This window comes from Uranotaenia lowii, chromosome 3 (assembly GCF_029784155.1).
Source record: "Uranotaenia lowii strain MFRU-FL chromosome 3, ASM2978415v1, whole genome shotgun sequence".
Taxonomy (NCBI): Eukaryota; Metazoa; Arthropoda; class Insecta; order Diptera; family Culicidae; genus Uranotaenia; species Uranotaenia lowii.
The window spans coordinates 334521451-334540604 of record NC_073693.1 but is presented as its reverse complement, the minus strand read 5'-3'; the positions used below and the strand labels follow the sequence as shown (position 1 = coordinate 334540604).

General features: G+C 42.4%; 2 protein-coding genes across 9 annotated transcripts in view; one reads left to right on the top strand and one right to left on the bottom strand.

Annotated features, from left to right (window-relative positions):
* The window catches only part of LOC129751792 (high affinity copper uptake protein 1), a 77714-nt gene extending 61974 nt beyond the window's left edge, over positions 1 to 15740 (bottom strand). For 2 of the 8 annotated variants that reach the window (XM_055747519.1, XM_055747520.1), the window contains exon 1: positions 14861 to 15734. The gene's annotated coding sequence lies outside the window, so the exon portion shown is untranslated. Of the gene's footprint in view, positions 1 to 14860 lie in introns of all 8 variants that reach the window. The other 6 variants (XM_055747514.1, XM_055747512.1, XM_055747513.1 and 3 more) reach the window with 6 other exon arrangements.
* Positions 1034 to 5203, top strand: LOC129753853 (uncharacterized). The gene has a single exon (XM_055749701.1). The coding sequence runs from the start codon at positions 1034 to 1036 to the stop codon at positions 5201 to 5203; it is 4170 nt and encodes a 1389-aa protein (XP_055605676.1).
* Positions 15741 to 19154: the final 3414 nt, after the last annotated feature.

The following is a 19154-nucleotide window of genomic DNA, read 5'->3' as shown; positions in this document are numbered from 1 at the left end:
GCTAAAACCATCTGGCCCGTCTAGGTTGAACTTCTTCTCGTCACTAAAAACCACGTTTGACCACTTTTGGTCCCAAAATTGGTACTTTTCGGAAAAAGCAAAACGAGCTTTTTTGTGACGAGGAAGAAGTCTTGGTACAGGCGTTGTTTTGGTGAAGGAAACATTAGGATCGTCTTTGAGAACCTGCCGAATCTGACGCCCAGATACTGTCAGCTTCATCTCCGCCTTGATTTCCTCAGAAGACAGCTTTTGGTGGACCGCCAGTCGTTTTATTTCCCTCTAACACCTCGGCGTCAGGGAAGATGAACATCCACATCGCTTCTTTGTTGCATATTTTTTGCCTAGCCGCAGATAATAATGCACCACATCTGTTGCTACGGCCCTGAGAGGGTGAAATTAGGGGGAACATCAAACCCATTTTGTGACAGATTAGTTTGACAGTTTGATAGTTAGACAGGTGAGAAGAGAAAGGAGAAAAGAAAAAGTAGGAAAGTCGGAAAAAATTGAAAAACGTGTTTGATAGATTGGTTGGTGAAAATTATAGTTCTGCTTGAAATTGTATTCTCTCGTGCCGAAGTGCAGCATTTTCTTAGCTGAGTTTGATGCTATTCTAGCAAGATACCGATCAGTAGGTTGATTAAACGTAAGTTATGATAATATTCTCCAAATATCAAATACGATTTGCTAATTGAAGAAATGTGTTCCGATTAGGTCGAATTCACTGCCGTGAATTGTCGTTCCCGGATAAATATTGTATTTGCGAAATATCTTGCTTTATATTCTCCATCAGATCGTAAGTAACCTTCTTTGTTATAAAAACACCAGAAAGTAACTTTATCGTAACTTAACAGGAATCCGAATCCAGAACTGATTGTAGGATCTTCGGCAAACTCGTTTTGATCGAAGTAGAAGACTTATTTGTAAGTAATCTGGTCTCATATTTATTAACAACATTGTAAATTAACAAAAGAATAAATTTTCTAGTTGAGTCACGTCAAATACGGACTACAAAAAGTCTACAAGCTCAAAAATAATGAGTTCGCGGGATCCTAACCTCAATCAGTCGAGGACGACTGCTGCGGAACACAACTGTCTCGCCTGTTCCCGTCCGGATGGCGCTCGTAGCATGGTTGCTTGCGATGCCTGCGATAATTGGTGGCATTTCGATTGCATCGGCGTTACCGAATCTGTTGCCAATCGATCGTGGATCTGTGGTACCTGTGAGAAGAAGCGCGGAATGGAACATCCTGCTGCATCGACGAAATCGATAAGATCCGTGATATCCGTGCGATCTAACAGTTCGGCAAGATTGCGCCTTCAGCAGCTCGAGGAGCAGAAAGCCCTGGAAGATAAGATCCAGGAGAAAGATCGCCAATATCTTTCTCAGAAGCACCAACTTGAGCTCGAGATCGAGCAGGAGGAAGCAGTCGGTGGCAGCGTTTCCAGTTTTAGTGCTCGGGATCGGATTAAGGCAGTGAACCATTGGGTCAGCGATGTACGACAGCAGGCGAATCCGGAAGTGATACCTGCTACTTCCACGCCACTTTCGAGAAACGTACCGACTGGAGCGGTTCCGAAACTATTTAACCCGATTGCTCATCAGCTTTCCGTGATTCCCGAATCAAATCAAACTGAATGGCAAACAGCAGCACTGATGCCCACATATCGAGCTACACGTTTCGCAATCCCTCCGGGATTTTCTACAGTTTTGCACAACGAAGCAGTTCCCCCGACGGAAAATCCGGACAGAACGTGCGTTCAGCAGAACGAGTCAAACCAGAGGACCCGGGATATTGGACAGTTGCCAGATAAGCAGTTCCCGGCTGCTTGCACAGGAGTTGGAGCGGCTCCCAATCCGTATGGAATCCACGGCGTTGGATCAACGGATAATTCACAACCGCGGCAGGCCCCAAATTCCTGGGCCTATCCTGCTGCTGGTGTGATCAGCGCACAACAAATCGCAGCGAGACAGGTGGTGTCGAGAGACCTACCCAAATTCTCCGGAGATCCTTTAGAGTGGCCGATGTTCGTCAATGCTTTCGAGTCTACCACGCGGATGTGTGGTATCCAGCCCGACGAAAATCTAGCCCGTCTGCAGAGAGCCCTCATAGGCAATGCCAGGGAAAAGGTTCTCAGTATTCTGACAATTCCGTCCGCCGTACCGCAAATAATTACGACCCTTCGGGATGAATGCGGAAGACCGGACCAGTTGGTCAACTGCTTACTGACCAGAATCCGAACAGCAACACAACCGAATGCCAACAAGCTTGGAACGCTTGTCACATTCGGTCGAGAAGTCCGGAACCTGGTGACGTTTATGGAAGCAGCACATCTACATTCTTACCTCTCAAGCCCTATCCTACTTACGGAGATGGTAAGCAAGCTCCCACCATGTCTGCAGTTACAGTGGGGCCATTACTTGATGAGCGTTCCGGTACCAAATCTAGAAGCGTTCTGCAACTTTATTTCGACGATCCGGACAGCAGCTTGTAACGTTTCGACAGCGACGGAATCCTCCGTAGAAGTGTCGACGAAAAGGGAGAAGCGGGAGGAAAAAGTAGGAGGCTTTTTGAACGCCCATCAGGAAGTTACAGTGAAACCAGAAAATCCGAAACCCTGCCTCGCCTGTGACAGCGTGGGGCATAAGATTCGTGAGTGCGAAAGGTTTCGCAAGCTTTCAGTCAGCGAAAGATGGAAAATAGTCGAGCGAAAGAAAATGTGTCGAAGATGCCTATTTCCACACGGCAAGTGGCCCTGCCGCACAAAGTATCCTTGTGGAGTAGACGGTTGCTCCGAGGCACATCATAAACTGCTTCATTCTACCAAAAGGTCGGACCAATCGGATGCACAATCGGGAACCTCAGGAACTGTATCGACGCATCGGCATTCTCGAGACAAAACGCTATTCAAAATTCTCCCCGTGAGATTATTTGGAAACGGGAAATCTGTAGCGGCGTTTGCGTTCCTGGATGACGGTTCCGATCTAAAGTTAATCGAGAACGAATCGGCAGAAGAACTTGGCCTCGAAGGCACGGAGAGTCCACTATGCCTCGAGTGGACGAACAACGTAACCAGAAACGAAAATTCTTCCCGTCGTGTCAATCTAGCCATCGCAAAGATTAACGGAGGAGAAAAGCATCTGCTGAAAAACGTCCGTACAGTCAGAAATCTGGGTCTCCCGAAGCAGACAGTTAACTATCCCGATTTGGTCAAGCTCTACCCGCACCTTCGAGGGCTACCAGTCGAAAGTTACAACGAAGCAACCCCTAGCATTCTGATTGGGGTGGACCATGCTCGGCTGATTATGACGCTTGGTAAGCGTGAACGTCGGAACGATGAGCCTGTTTCCGCCAAGACTCGCTTAGGCTGGGTAGTGTTTGGTGGCAGAAGTTTAACCGCAGAACAGTCTCGAGCCAGAGTGAACATCTGCAGATGCGCTTCGGATGAACACCTTGAAGACATTGTCCGAGAATTCGTCTCTAGCGACACCATCGGCATTCAAGGGCAACTTCCACCGGAATGCGAAGAGGACATGCGAGCGAGGAAGATTTTGGAGGAAACCACGGTACGAACCGCTTCCGGTCGAATTCAAACCGGATTGTTGTGGAGATCGGACTGCGTCAAGCTGCCAAACAGTTACCATATGGCGAAAAGACGAAATGATTGTTTGGAGAGGCGGTTGGCAAAAGATCCAGAACTGAAAGCGAACATCACTAAGCAGATTCTCGAATACCGGCAATACGTGGGCTTTCGTGTGGGTGAAATTCTATCGATATCGAAGATCAACGAGTGGCGCTGGATACCCTCCAAAATGAACGTCGCTGACGATGCTACCAAGTGGGGCAATGGTCCCAATTTCTGTTCCACCAGTAGATGGTTCGTAGGACCCGAATTCTTATACAGTCCGGAGGATGAATGGCCAAACCGAAAACCGAATGTAGCAGAGACGCCTGAAGAAATCCGATCGGTTCATATTCATCGCGGGACCAACAGTGTACAGCTGGTTGACTTTTCTAAGTTTTCGTCGTTCGAACGCCTCGTCAAAGTATTCGCCTACATCCACAACTTCATCGATCGTTATCGTCCTGTTAGAGTCAACAGCGATTCTGAAGTGGTACCTACGCAGAAAGATTACGAAGCCGCAGAAATATCGATATTCCGGAAAGTGCAGAGCTCGGCGTTTCCCGATGTAGTAGAAGCTCTTCTAAAAACAACCGATCTTCCTGAAGCATGCAAAAAGATTCCGAAATCAAGTTCGTTAGCTAAATTGTCGATTGTAGTGGACGAAAATGGCATTTTGCGGGCCTCAAGCAGGATCAACTCTCTGTATTACTCTGACGATTTCCGGAACCCGATAATACTTCCAAGATCTGACCATGTCACAGCACTGATCGTTTTGAGATATCACCAACGTTACGGCCACGCAAACACAGAAACAGTTTTAAACGAACTCCAGCAGCGATTCTACATTCCGAAGTTCCGTGCCACAGTGAAGTCCATTTTGAAAACCTGTATGTGGTGCCGCGTCTACCGAGCCAAGCCTGACGTTCCAAAGATGGCTCCGTTACCGCATCCTCGAGTGAAGCCGTATGTACGACCGTTTACGTTTACCGGCCTGGACTACTTCGGCCCACTGACGGTCAAAAGGGCGCGAAGCTCGGTGAAACGCTGGGTATGCCTGTTTACCTGCCTTAGCGTCAGGGCAATACATCTCGAGGTTGTCTATTCGCTGTCGACGGTGTCGTGCATCAGAGCGGTTCGCAGATTCGTAGCCAAAAGAGGTCCACCCCAACACTTCTTCAGCGACAATGGCACAAATTTTCGAGGGGCGTCCAGAGAGCTTATCAACGAAGTTAAAGCCATCAACCAGTGCGCGGCGAGGACCTTCACGAACGCTACCACCGAATGGCATTTCAATCCCCCCTCGACCCCTCACATGGGAGGGGTCTGGGAGCGTAAAGTAAGATCGGTCAAAGACGCATTGAAAAGCATAGCTCCTCGCAGCCCACTTGACGACGAAGAACTGATGACCCTTTTGGCTGAGGTTGAGATGATAGTGAACTCACACCCGTTAACATTCGTTCCACTTGATTCACCAAATGCTGAAGTGCTCACACCGAACAGTTTCCTGTTGATGAGTTCAAGCGGAAGTAATGCAGCGAAAGTGCCGATAGATGAACCGACGGCGCTGAATACGAACTGAAAGGCGATGGATTACATGCTGGATCAATTTTGGAAGCGGTGGATTGCGAGTTATCTTCCAACCATAGCGCGTCGTACCAAGTGGTTTCATGATGTGAGACCCTTACGTGAAGGAGACCTAGTGGTGATAGTCGACGAAAGCGTTCGGAACGGCTGGCTTCGTGGAAGAGTGTTGAAGACGTTTCCTGGAGAAGATGGACAAGTTCGGCAGGTCGACGTAGCAGCCAGTACAGGGATTCTTCGCCGTGGGGTAGTTAAGGTTGCATTGCTAGATGTATGTGAAGGTAAAGCCCCCTAAAGTGGGCGTTACGGGGTGGGGTGTTGCTACGGCCCTGAGAGGGTGAAATTAGGGGGAACATCAAACCCATTTTGTGAGAGATTAGTTTGACAGTTTGATAGTTAGACAGGTGAGAAGAGAAAGGAGAAAAGAAAAAGTAGGAAAGTCGGAAAAAATTGAAAAACGTGTTTGATAGATTGGTTGGTGAAAATTATAGTTCTGCTTGAAATTGTATTCTCTCGTGCCGAAGTGCAGCATTTTCTTAGCTGAGTTTGATGCTATTCTAGCAAGATTTCGATCAGTAGGTTGATTAAACGTAAGTTATGATAATATTCTCCAAATATCAAATACGATTTGCTAATTGAAGAAATGTGTTCCGATTAGGTCGAATTCACTGCCGTGAATTGTCGTTCCCGGATAAATATTGTATTTGCGAAATATCTTGCTTTATATTCTCCATCAGATCGTAAGTAACCTTCTTTGTTATAAAAACACCAGAAAGTAACTTTATCGTAACTTAACAGGAATCCGAATCCGGAACTGATTGTAGGATCTTCGGCAAACTCGTTTTGATCGAAGTAGAAGACTTATTTGTAAGTAATCTGGTCTCATATTTATTAACAACATTGTAAATTAACAAAAGAATAAATTTTCTAGTTGAGTCACGTAAAATACGGACTACAAAAAGTCTACAACATCCTTACTCCTACCAATCCTGATGCCGAATTCACGCAAGGTTAGCCCTTGTTTTCGAAGAGTATCTACTCTATCCTTCTCATAATCGCTCAAAGGGCTATTTTTTGGAATTTTTCCTGTAAATATCAAATAAAATGTGAAAACCTTCACCAATGATGTTTTCTTCCTTTGTCACCATCAATTCACTTCGTATTGAGCAAAACTTTTCACTTTCAGCGTAAAAAATATCATCCGCGAGCGAAATTGAACAGAAGCAAAAAACTGTCTTTATACTAATTTCCAGGCGCAAAATGAAAATATTTATACTCTGACACGCACACATGCATTCAAACCCATTCTGACACACAGATAATATTCTACTCATCACTACATTTACATTGACTAACATTCGGTTACAATTGTTTACACTGTAAACGTAAGAGCAGTAAAAATTATGTTGTCTTTATTCTTTATACTTATTTCCAGTAGTGTAGGGGAGATGGGGGCATAATGGCCACCTTAAGGAAAACACTTATTTAACCATAGAGAACAGCTGTGATATGTGAATTACATCGTTGTTTCGTGTTCAGACACTCAAATAGTCTATTGCCTAATTGAATGAAACTTGAAAAAGTAGATAAAAACGTTCAAAAATGCATTTTAAAAATTTTTGCCTAAAGCAGAAAACCAGTCACTGTAGAGGCATAATGAGAAACCCCCCGAGGCAATATGAGCACCATTAATGAAGGCATAATGAGCGTTTTCTGCCGGGGATTCTAGCAGCGACAGACGAAACAAGTCAAGCTGTAGCTCTATTATTCAGTTGACATCATCGAGTTCAATTCGCTGCTAGATTCCCCGGCAGAAAATGCTCATTATGCCTCCATTGAAAGTGCTCTGTTCGCCTCTAGTGAGCAAATTAAAGTAAAACCCCGTTTTAAAATTGATTAAAGTGAAAAATCAAAAATTTTATGATGTTGAAAATTGAGGAACAATGTGTAGATCATGTTTGCAGTGCGTACATTTCAGATCAAGATGATTTAAAGGTCATTAAAGCTTATTTGGTGGTGCTTAAAAATTATAATATTTTCGTCACTTGAGAACCTAGCTGATTATTATTAAATATTTCTGTAAAGATGAAAAGGATATTTCTTTTTTGTTGAAAAATTAATACTATGGGTAGTACGAAACAAGTTCTTATGAAAATTTGTTTAAGAAAATACGTACTTATGTAGAAAAAAGGAGTGCTCATTATGCCCTGGGTGCTCGTTATGCCCTCATCTCCCCTACAACCAGCGTGGCGGTTTTAACATCGCGCTTAGGGTGTTACATCAACAGATGGGTTAAGTGAGGATGCAAGTTGAATCATTGATGAAGATAGAAAGTAACCATGATTAGATTGGTATTAAAGAATTGTGTTCTGAATACGATTCTTGTACACAAAAAGAATAGAAAATTTCATGTGTCTCGTAATTTCAGTTGAATGAATTTACTAGAATGTTCTGGAAAGGTTTTGGTTATTTTAGTTATTTGTTTATAGTGCAAAGTGAAAAAAAATAAAGTTAATTTTTTTAGCCCCCTCCCCTACTAATCTATATAGCGATAAATGTTGAATTTATAGATACCCTCGGCACATTTAAACTTTGTCAAAGTAAAAGGCTTAATAAACATAGTTGTAAATAAAAAAAAATAGTATAGAAATTTGATTTACAATCTTCATCAATTTATTATAAATGAAGGAATCGCCTGAAAAAAATTATAGCAAAGTTTGATAAAAAGGTAAAATCAACTGTTGGTTCGATCGAACGAAACCAATCATATACGAAAAATTAGTTTGATTGATTGATCTTTAAAACGTGTATCTGGAGAGAGGAGGCAGAAAGAGAGTAAATCGCATTTGGCGTTACATAACAATGGGATAGTAATGATAGTTAAAAAAAACTTTCAAATCTCTTTGGTCCAAAAGTTGCCCATTCAACTGAAATGGCGTCGCTTTCAAGATTAACTAAGCTGAAGCCCAGCTGTCATTCACTATAGCGAAATATGTAGTGCAGAAAAAAAGAATGACAGCATTCATCTACAGCCGGCTAGCTGGGTAAGCAGGTTTTGCATAATGGTTGAACAGTTAAATACTACTGACTGAACATGTCGGCTTAATATAAGGTACTCGTTGACTTATGGAGGTGGTTAGAGATGTTATGGATTTTCGAGATATAGGGTCTCTTCTCTAAGGTTGTTAGAATAAATTTTAAAAAGAACAATCAAATCTCATCAAACACGAGTTGAAACCCTAACTCATATGCAATCCAATATTGATTTCATCGTTTGAACTCCAAACAAAATTCGATGAAACCTGAACTTCTTTTGTAAAATTGCAACAAAACTTCTTGGAAGCAAAGTTGTTCCGATTCCTACACACTTGAAAATTGGGTAAAAATATTACAACGGCATGATAGCAAACAATAAAAAAAAACCTAGTCATTCAACAAAGCTCCCAACGAATTGAACTGAAAAAAGAGTTTTTCCTTCGATCACGTTTCGGTGCAGAAACTTCCACAGAAAACGAATAACATCCGTCGTAGCTCGGTACCTATCTCAGATTCGCAAAAGGTGGGCTCTCGATTGCATCACCGGCGTACGTTTTGTTGGAATGTGCACTAAAAGGTACTAACACCTATGCTAGGGTGGGTCACCATGATTTAAGTAGAATTGTTGTGTGCCTTGGTCTCTTAGGGAGAAGTCGAGGGGCTGAATATTTTGCCGAGGGACCCTCAATTCTCAATTTAATGATTGCATAGTAATTCCGAAAAAATCGAATCATCCTAGATTTTGCACTAACAAAACTGTAGATCCGATAGGTGCAAAGCAACATTTTTTTTCAACCGGTACGATTCAATCTTTTCTTTCCTCGTACAAACCTCTCTCTTGGTACAAATCGGCCCAGCGCTTAGTGGGTTAGCAGTGCAAAAAAGCTACACTTGTTCGAGACAGCACCGATTATTAGCCATGTTAAAGTTGCCGGGCTGGAAAACTGGCTGCTAACAAAACGTTCATCGTCTAGAGTCCACATCCACTATCATAAAGCTTTTGAAGCCTATACCTATTTGAAGCGAATGGTAAGTATCGGTGCATCCCCAAATGGGCACCGAACAAACAACAACGTCAAAGAACGCCAGTCAACTTTATTTCCATGCACGGTTTGCGTCTGCTGGCGCAGACAGACACTGTCGTTCAAATTCGATTCTAAATTGCAGCAGCAGGGATGCTGTGCCGGTTTTTTTTTTGGTCCAGCCAAAAAATAAATGGATATGGGATGATATTTCGTTTTGGTGCAAACGTATTCTAATTCTAATCGAGAAAAAAAAACAGATGAAATGCTAGGAACGGAGAAGAGGAGACAGAAGCCATTAAAAACTATAACGAACTGGTAACTCTGTAAAAGTTTGACAGTTTGATAGATTAAAAGGTTTTCTGGGTCAGGATTTGTAGTATAACCTTAAGACTATATACACAAGGTTTTTTTTTCTGTACGTCTTTTTTTAACATGCATTTTCGCTATAAGCATGGTATTTTTAACACCAGTCCTTTTCAATAGAAAACACTTAAAAAACTTTTGGTTGGGAGAAACTTAGATCTGAAGCTCGGAATGTGAGACCTGAGACATGAGACATACGTCCAAAGACTTTCTGATCTGAGACCTGAGTCAAGAGACCTTTGCCTTGGGACATGAAAAAAGATGGGACTTTAGACCCGAAACTTGAGAATTGATACCTGAGACACTCCTCGAGGCTCACTTTCTCACTACTCACATCCCATTTATAACTTCTTCCGTGTTACGTCTAACTTCAAACTTTTTACGTCTCATTGCTCACTTCTTACGTCTCACTTCTATACGTCATGTCACTGATCCCATGTCTCTTGCCTCAGTTCTAATGTGACAAGTTTCAGTTATCAGATTTCAGATCTTAGGTCTCAGGGCATCGGATGTTAAATCTCATGCCTCAGGTTTCAAGCTAGAATCCCGTCACGGTCGTCCCCGGATAGATTCTCCGCTTCCTCTTGCTGCAGGTAAGATCGTAGATGAGTACGTGAGATCAATTCAGCCCTACCGCCACGTATGGGTCCAGGTTAGAGTTATACCGCGCCCTGAAATCGCGTTGCTTTTGTTTGGTGGTGTCATACGAGGCCCAAGACCTTCGTCTTGGGTCCGGCAATTGAAGTGCTACATTGAAATAAACATATAAATTGATAAAAACAACAACTTTTTATTTAAAATTCATTCAATTTCTCTTGAAAACAAATTAATTTTTCAAAATTCACTGGTAAAGTTTCACTTGTTCGCCCTTGAGTTTAACCACTCGCCGCAGACGGTCGAGGAACGCATCGTATGAGGCCCGCAGGTGATCTTGTGGTATTTTATCCCAGGCTGCCACGAGATTTCGCTTCAGGACCTCCACACCTTCATGGTTTTTAGAGCAGACTTCGGCTTCCAACATACTCAAAACAGCGAAGTCCACAGGGTTAAGGTCTGGCGAACTCGCGAACCCTGGAAAATGTTGCGCAATCCAAAGTTGGGTTTTCTGCGCTTTGTGAGCCGGCGCCGAGTCGTGTTGGAAACCCCAATCTCTGGAACCAAAAAGTTGACGTGCCCACGGTTCGACGACATTCTGTAGAACTAGTTCCCGATATGTAATTTGGTTGATCTTCACTCCTTCAGGGACAAAAACCAGCGGAGTCCGGCCATCACGGGTGATTTCGGCCCAAACCATCACCGATGCTGATTTCTGTCGCCGGGTGACCATCAGCAAATCGGCATGGCTTCGTGATCTGTCTGGCAACCAAACTCTGTCGTTCTGCTTATCCACGAACTGCTGTACGGTGAAGAGTTTCTCGTCGGTAAACACGATATTCTTCAACCTTACTTCCGCGGCCCTCTTCAGCAGCGCTTTCGCTCTTTTTACCCGTTCTTGTTTCTGCTTCACCGTAAGGTCTTGAATCTTTTGGATCTTGTAGGGCTTGGTCTGAAGTTTATCTTTCGGGATCCGACGGAGACTTCGATCGGATATTTTGAGATCCTCTGCCAATTCAGTGGCACTACGACGAGGATTTCTCTTGAGGCGCTTCTTGACGATCTTCGCCAAGGCAGGTGTCGCCACAGTACGTCGGCGTCCCCCACCATATCGTTTTTTGGCACTTCCGATCTCCTGGTATGTTTTAACTGTACGGTATACAAAATTTCTGCACACACTTATATCGGACAGCTCACGAACTATGTCATTCTGAGCATCAGTGGGAGGTTAAGAGTATAAGCACAATTCTTAAAAACAATGGTTGGAATTCCATTAGAGCCTGGCGATGAAGACGGTTTCAGTTTATTGATTGCAACGTTGATTTCGTCAACGGAATAACGGGGTACTGGGATGTTGTATTTTTTGGAACATACGCTAGAGCCGCGTCGTTTGTGTGCGTAACTGGGGCGAAAACACTGGAAAAGTGTCTGGCGAAAAGTTCACATTGACCGTCTATGGAGTCGCATACTACGTCATCTTTCCTCTTTTCGTTTACAAAAGACCAGAATAGTTTGGGGTTTTGTTGCAAACTGACTTGGATGCGGATCGAATATCTTGGAGTGCATCCAGCTCTCTACCGCTTCTAAAGCCTCTGAAGCTCTTAGCTGGACGATTTCTGTTGAGTAACCCGTCGCTAGTAGCACGACGTCTTCCGCGAAACCAATTAACAGCACTCCCTCTGACAGGCTCCATGTCAGATCTTCATCGTACGATACATTCCACAGGATCGGGCCCAGTATCGACCCTTACGGTACTCCAGCTGTAACATTCATTTCCTGGAATCCTTCGCTCGTCATATATTGTAGCTAACGGTTCTGGAAATAGCTTTCCAGTAATTTGCATATTTTACACAATATTTCGGTATCGTTATTTTTATAAGCGAAGATGCAATCGCTGCCCAGCTGACACTATTGAAGGAGTTGCGCACGTCCAGCGTTACTATCGCACAAAAACGATCCCCTCTTCTCTTCTTGCGTTTGGCTTTATCAGCCGTTTCGATGGCAGTTCTAATGGCGTCGACTGTGCATCGCTCTTTTCGAAAGCCGAATTGATTGTTGGACAATCCGCCTTCGCCCTCGATGTACTGCTAGATACGATTCAAGATTACCTTTTCTAGAACCTTTCCAACCGTATCCAGTGGGCATATTGGCCTGTATGCCGATGTTCCAATGGCTTTCCTGGTTTGGGCAGCAGAACCAGCTTCTACTATTTCCAAATCTCTGGAAACATCCTTTCCTGAATACAAATTTGCAGTGACGATCGGAACTTTTCGGGAAATTCCATAATCGCGGCCTTAACTTCAAGGTTCGGTATACCATCTTGACCCGGATCTTTTTCGAGCTGAAGGGATTTTGCGATATCACGCAGTTTTTCCAACGATATTAACTCCTCCTCGCTCGTATCTCAGCCGTAAGGGACTTATTGAGGGAACAGCTCTCTCGTTTTTCCTCTCAGTTTGTTGGGGCACATTTCAGGTGCGCTATCGCTTTTGTTTTTTGCCATGACTATTCTGTAGGCATCAGTCCATGGTCGGTCATTGGTCGCTATGAGTGTAGTCCTTGATTACCCTCTAATTACTTGTCCATCTGGGACTAGGAAATAGGATATCTATAATGGATTCACGTCCCTCTGTATGGTAGGTCCTAGTATTACCTACGTTCGCCAGGTCCACATTCAGCCTTGCAAGTGCTTCAAGTAGACTTTGTCCTCTGGCGTTCGTAAGGGAACTGCCCCATTACTGGGCCAAAGTATTGAAATCCCCCGCGATAATAACGGGGCTTCGACCTGTGACTACTATCTTATCCATCGTAGCTCTAAATATCTCCAAGGTCCAGCTCGGTGGAGCATAGCAGCTACAGAAGAAGATCCCATTGACTTTGGCTATCACGAAGCTTTCCTCATTCGATGTGACCACTCCTTGTATGGAAAGTTTTCCTGTCACCCCTATTGAGGCCAGATTGGCACTATCGGTTACCCAATTTGTACCATTCAGGGCTCTGGGTCTAGGGTCTGTTAATAACGCTATGTCTAGCTTCTCTACCATCGCCATCTGTCACAGAAGCTATTATGCTTCGTGATTACTTCCAAGCCCTTGGTATCGCTGCTAGCGCCTTTGGTAAGCAGGGCACCTTGGGTTGCCAGTTACATGGTCACCAGTGCAAATAAGATACTTCGCCGGCTTACTTCAGCTAGCCGCTATGTGACCGTATCTCGCCGGGACATGTACGACGGATCCTCCTACCGTTTTCACCTAGTCCAGCTTGTCGTCGGTCCGCATCTGACGAAGCACGTCAGCATACGTACCCTTCGGTGCCTTAACTACGATAGCTTCACCTTTTTCCCTTACGCGGCCTCGTTGCTTCTTGGGCTTGAGGTTTGTTTTCGTAGTTCGCTCCTTACGGTGTTTACGCGTTAATGTCTGCCATTCGAAAGGCCGTTCCATCGTTGGGCCTGTCGTCCTTTCCTTTCAATTGGCCAGGGTCCTGTCGAACTATCGGGTCTTGGGTCCTTTTCTTGGATCACCTGGCGACCCTCGTTTCCTCTTTACACTCTTAGAGCTTCTCGGAGTAATGGGCTCATTCCTCACCGTTTGAACGAAGGTATCGATCCGTTTCGGGCGACTGACATTCGCCTTACGAGGGTTTCGCCGCCTCTGTTCCTCTACTAGTAGCGCTGAAATTTAGCGCTCTCACCATCACTAGGGCTGCTTCGTTTGCCTCTGTAAAAAAGGCCATAGCCTTTACAAGCTTGTCCTTGACCTCCTCATGAATGTTTTGCTTGCTGAAAACCAAGCTAGTCAAAGCCTTCATTTCTGCCATCGCTTCCTTCATTGCCTTCGGCACAGGAATTTCTTCCTTCTCTGGAGAGCTGACAGGCTCTCTTCCTTCTTCCGCTATCGAGCCTTCTGGAGTTTCTGCCAGTTGGACAGCAAGCTGCCTAGCTTGAGATCGCTGTAGACGCTTACCGCCGAACGGATTAGAGCTTGCACCCTTCTACGCACTCTCCTTCTTCTTTCTCTTATCATTATCAGTTTTAATAATTTGAATCATTTATAAATCACACGAGTAGCTAGGGAAATATACGGTCGACTGCGCCAGTGGGACTTACATTAAAATTTAACTTAAAAATTGCACAACTATAAGAGGATTTTTGTAGACCTCTCCGTCTTCCAAACATGGGATGAGTGACTCCCATAAGAAATCAATACAAAACATTACAGAATTTGAACCCTTTTTCAAATTCATTTTCATCAAATTGATAGTTTGGACAAAGTAGATAATTATGTATTGTGTTTTGAGACCGTTTCTGATGACCGTTCGCGACAAAGAGGAGGGGAGGGAAAATCTATAACTTTTGTTTTCAAGATGTATCTATGGCTAAACGAACTTTACCGGATACCCTTTTGTTTATCGTTTTTAGTACAGTTTGTGCAGTACCGACAATTTTTCGCTACACTGTATGGTTGGGGCGCGTTTCATATGTCGGTCACTGTAAGTTTTAAATATTGCTTATTTTTAATCAATCTAGCTGTAGCGAAAAATTTGCATAACAATGTAAAAGCTGAGAACGCAACCGTGTTGGCAGCTCTGTCAATCTTAAGGGTACAAAGGGGGTTAAGAGATGATTGTGTAAATACCTGTTAGTCAAGTTGGCCTCCTCTGGTTCTGGGGCGGCTTCGAAACTGCAAAATCAGCCCAGCTTGCTATGGTTCAATCCGACAGGTATCTAGTACACGTTGCTGCTGAGGAGCAGCCAACTTTACCCGAATGCTCGACCGAAAAAAAAACGGAACGTGATTCGGTAAAGTTTCCTTCAATCAAAGCCCCGTTCAATTTTCCTCCTTGTCGTTTCAGTAACTTTCAGGGTCACACACTTTCACACCTTGCGGTTTTATTTAATCAATTTTCTTTTCTCGGGCAGAAAAAAAACACAGAAGCAAGTCGGGTGGCCCTGGAAAGGGACAATCACTTGGAGCCCGAATCAGACTGATAACACCGATAAGCAACGATGAAACACTCGGCTGTAGCTGATTATTTAACTGCACTGATTGGGATCCCTAAGATGGTTGCAGACAGGATTTTTTTGGTGTTAGGAAGCACACGTGAGATTCAAGGCTATTCACACATAGGTCTGACAGATGACGGCTGGAATCGGTGGAACCTTTCCAGAGAACCCTAGATAACGCTTGAGCAAAAATCAGAAAACGAGAACCCACCAAGGGGAGCAAAGAAAAAAGATGATGAAAATCTGTTTTGTAATCACTTCTCGTGCCACTTTTTTCGCAGCTACGTCGCTCTTCGCACGCAAAACAACAAACCCGAGACAACGATCGAACGGTACTTTTGGCCAGTTGGACACACGAACCGATGATGAATGATGGCTCTCGAGGCGGGCGGCCTTGCTTTACGTACCTACACTTTTCAATGAACCACTAAAAAGTTGAAACCAGAGCAACCGGACGATTCCTTCTGAAGCGATGTGTGCACGACGGATACACCCAGAAAACAACACAAAACACGGCCTACTGAAGTACATTGGCTGGCCAGCAGCGGTCGAAGAGCAGCTGATATTTATCTCTCTTGTTTATGCGAGAGAGAGGGAGAGAGAGAAAATGGCTCTCTGGATCGTCTTTACTCTCTTTATAACATTTACGGTTGCCACATGGACAGATTTATCTAGAAGAGCTTTTGCTTCAGAATTAATATACGCACAGATGACAAATTTTTTGAAATTGTGTACATATGTACAGATTTGATTTTGGTCATTTTTTTTTAGTAAAGGTACTGACAAAAGACGACGATGGTTAGTTGCCTTGCCTGAGCAAGTTGCATGATTTGAGTTGAATTAAAAAAAAACTTCTATAGAAAAAAACATTTTTTGAAGGCTGCACTGTAAATTTTTGCCTCGATTTCCAGCAAAAAAAATTGCTGGAAACGTTCAGCAATCCAAATTTTTGCTGGAAACCAGTAATCGGTTTTCGAATTGCTGGATTTTTCAGCATTCGGTTATGTGCTTGTCATTTTTGCTGAAAAATCAGCAATCGGTTTTCAAATTGCTGGACTTTCCAGCAATTGATCCAGTTTGCTGGAAAATCAGCAATCGAGTTGTCAATTTGGAGTTTGTTTTTGTTTCGTACGCTGAAGTAAGGTGAGATTCTATTTTACGAATTAAGGTTAAATAATTATAATTATTTTATTTTCCTCTATATTCTAGCCAGTGTTCTGAATATCACTCATTTTCAATGAATGTTTCTGATTGCCCTTCGCACCTGAACGTATAGCGGTCGGGTTTCGTTATTGATTGCTACTGGACCTACCCGTTCATCGATCGTTCAATTCATCGCTAAAATACAGATCACCTCGCACGATGCTTGCTGTCAAAACAGTGCAGCACCATCATCAAATTGGAATCTCACCAATGCGCAATGCATATGGCGAATCTTGTTGGTCTTCGATCAGGAGTGAATGAATCAGGCAGTGAGTGAGTGATACATGAAGCCGATCATTAGCGTATTTTGTTTGATTTGATATACAGCAAATTAATAAATTTATCTGTTGTTATAACGTTTTTTAACATCAGTATGATTAAAATCAAATTGTAGTTGTGTTTGTGAGGGAAAGATGTTCACTTTCGCCGTGTTTTTCAATTTTTACAAGTTCTTTTATTAAACTGTCGTTTGTCACGTTAAAATTACTGAGAATTTATGGTGTTCCTCACAATTGTTTGATTTTTCTCGTCCTGCAAAAAATAATTTTGAATTTCATATAATTCAGGCAGATACTGAGTGAGCTACATTCAGAATGGATCAGTTTGTATCTCAATCATCTCCGATATGCGATGTTTGCTAAACCGATTATTCTGAATGATGCGACTCGGTTTGCATAGCTGATAGGAGCGCTGATCGAGATTGCATACCAGCCAGGCGAAGCAGTTGCGAGAGGCGCTATCCCATTATACAATCTGAATGTTTCCAACAGGAAACGCATCCTGAGTGTTTGTTTTGATTGATATTCAGAACACTGATTCTAGCAACCACACACAAAACTTTCGGGGCTCCACTTAGCAAAATTTGGCTGTTACTTTCCCTTAGCAAAAATATTTTTTTACTGTTGAGTTAGCAAAAAGTTCAATTTACTTGATTTTAGCAATAAAAAGGTTCATTTTACTTGATTTGAGCAAAACAAAATTTTTCTAGCCGCTTTGTTTATGGACAGCAGCCGCCGCCGGTTGATCAATAAAATAACAACTTGACGCGATTAAGTGCGGTTCCGGAGTTCGATGCTGACGGTTCTCGTTGTGGCTAAGTAAACGACAAAATGATAGCCAAATCGACACCGGATTCGGACAGGTAAGGGCCGATCATATAAAGCGCAAATTTTGGATTTTTAAATTGAAAATTTCTTGTTTTTTTCTAACAGGTTACAACTGGCAGCGAAAACGACAGATTTTAGCAACTGTCCGGAAATTTTGAGGGTTGCATCCGGCGAATTCGTTAGTTAAGGTCGGAAACTTGGCATTTCCCTTGCCGGAAGGTACATTTCCAGAACGGTACTAATTTAATTGCATTTTACAAAAAAGTGTTTAATAATTCACGAAAAAAGTATGAAAAATAAACTAAAAGTTTAATGATTTGTGTATTCTAGTCAATAATCAAACATTCCCCTGATTCTCCAGAGAAAAAATAACAAAACATGAAATTACGGATCCGGACAATCTTTTTCTCCGGTTTTTGCTAGAAATTTGAGCAAAAACTGCGGCGGCTAACTTTTTTCTCGTTTACTAAAACTTTAGTTAAAAAATATTGCTAAATTGGTTGCTAAGTTTTTAGCTGGTCAAATTTGAGCAAAATTTTGCTAAATTCCGGCCTCGAAAATTTTGTGTGCAGGCATCAAGTCAAGGGTAAGTTTTTATTGTACAGGTAGATATTCAATAGAAGATAGTATCTTCAAGATACTAATCAAAACTATTTTTACAGGTGGCGGATGATCAACATTTTGGCACAAAGCGGCCAAGCCAAAGCCGGTGTTAGAAAGTTGTGAAAAAAAAAGTTTTTTTTTGGAAAATAAATTAATTCCTTATTGAAAATGGGAGAAAATAATTGTTTTTATTGCTTATTATATGCACAGCCAATATTAAACTTCAATTTTGAATTGAAATATAAATTTCATACTAAATACTGCCGGTTGTGTTGAAAGAAATAGCTGATTTCCAGCAATCTGGATTGCTGATTTTCCAGCAATTTGAATTGCTGGAAACCAGCATTAACGTTTGCTGTTTTTTCCAGCAATTGAAATTGCTGGAAATTTTGCTGGAAAGTCAGCGGGACAAAAACCAGCAAAATTTTGCTGGTTTCCAGCAAAAAAAAAATTGCTGTGTGTATTATATATGTGTTATGATTTCAAAATATCGAGTAAAAATTATTTTTTAAATGCCTGTAAATTTCAAAGATTCAAAAACTGTTTCAAATCTGTGTCAAGCAGTTTTTCAAAACAGTTGTAATCGTTCTAAGATAAAAGAAATTCGTCCCGAAACCAAACAAACTAAACAAAACTATTGTTTTATATGCTCAGCTTGATGAAATAAGCAAATCTGTCTAATGAAAAACTTTTTCTAGAAGAAGTTTTTTAATGATCATTTTTAAGAAACAAAATTTTTTACCCGCTCGCGACGGAGTTTAAATTTTAATCAGAACAATTTGTAACAAATTATGAGTAATTTTTTTAAATTTTCCAGCCCTGCCTCAATTGCTCCTCTCACGAGAGTATAAAACAAAAGTTTTGACAGAAGAGGGAGAGGAATTTGGTGCCGCTGCTAATAAAATACACGAAACTGTTTTGAATTCTATTTCAGCAAATAAAATGAAAGCAAATTAAACCACTGAAACAAATATTTATCGGTTTTTTTTTATAAACATAAAAGCTCTTTCAATT

Bases quoted from the DNA above. Each gene is read 5' to 3' on its own strand.
- LOC129753853 (XM_055749701.1), top strand. From the start codon at position 1,034: ATGAGTTCGCGGGATCCTAACCTCAATCAGTCGAGGACGACTGCTGCG.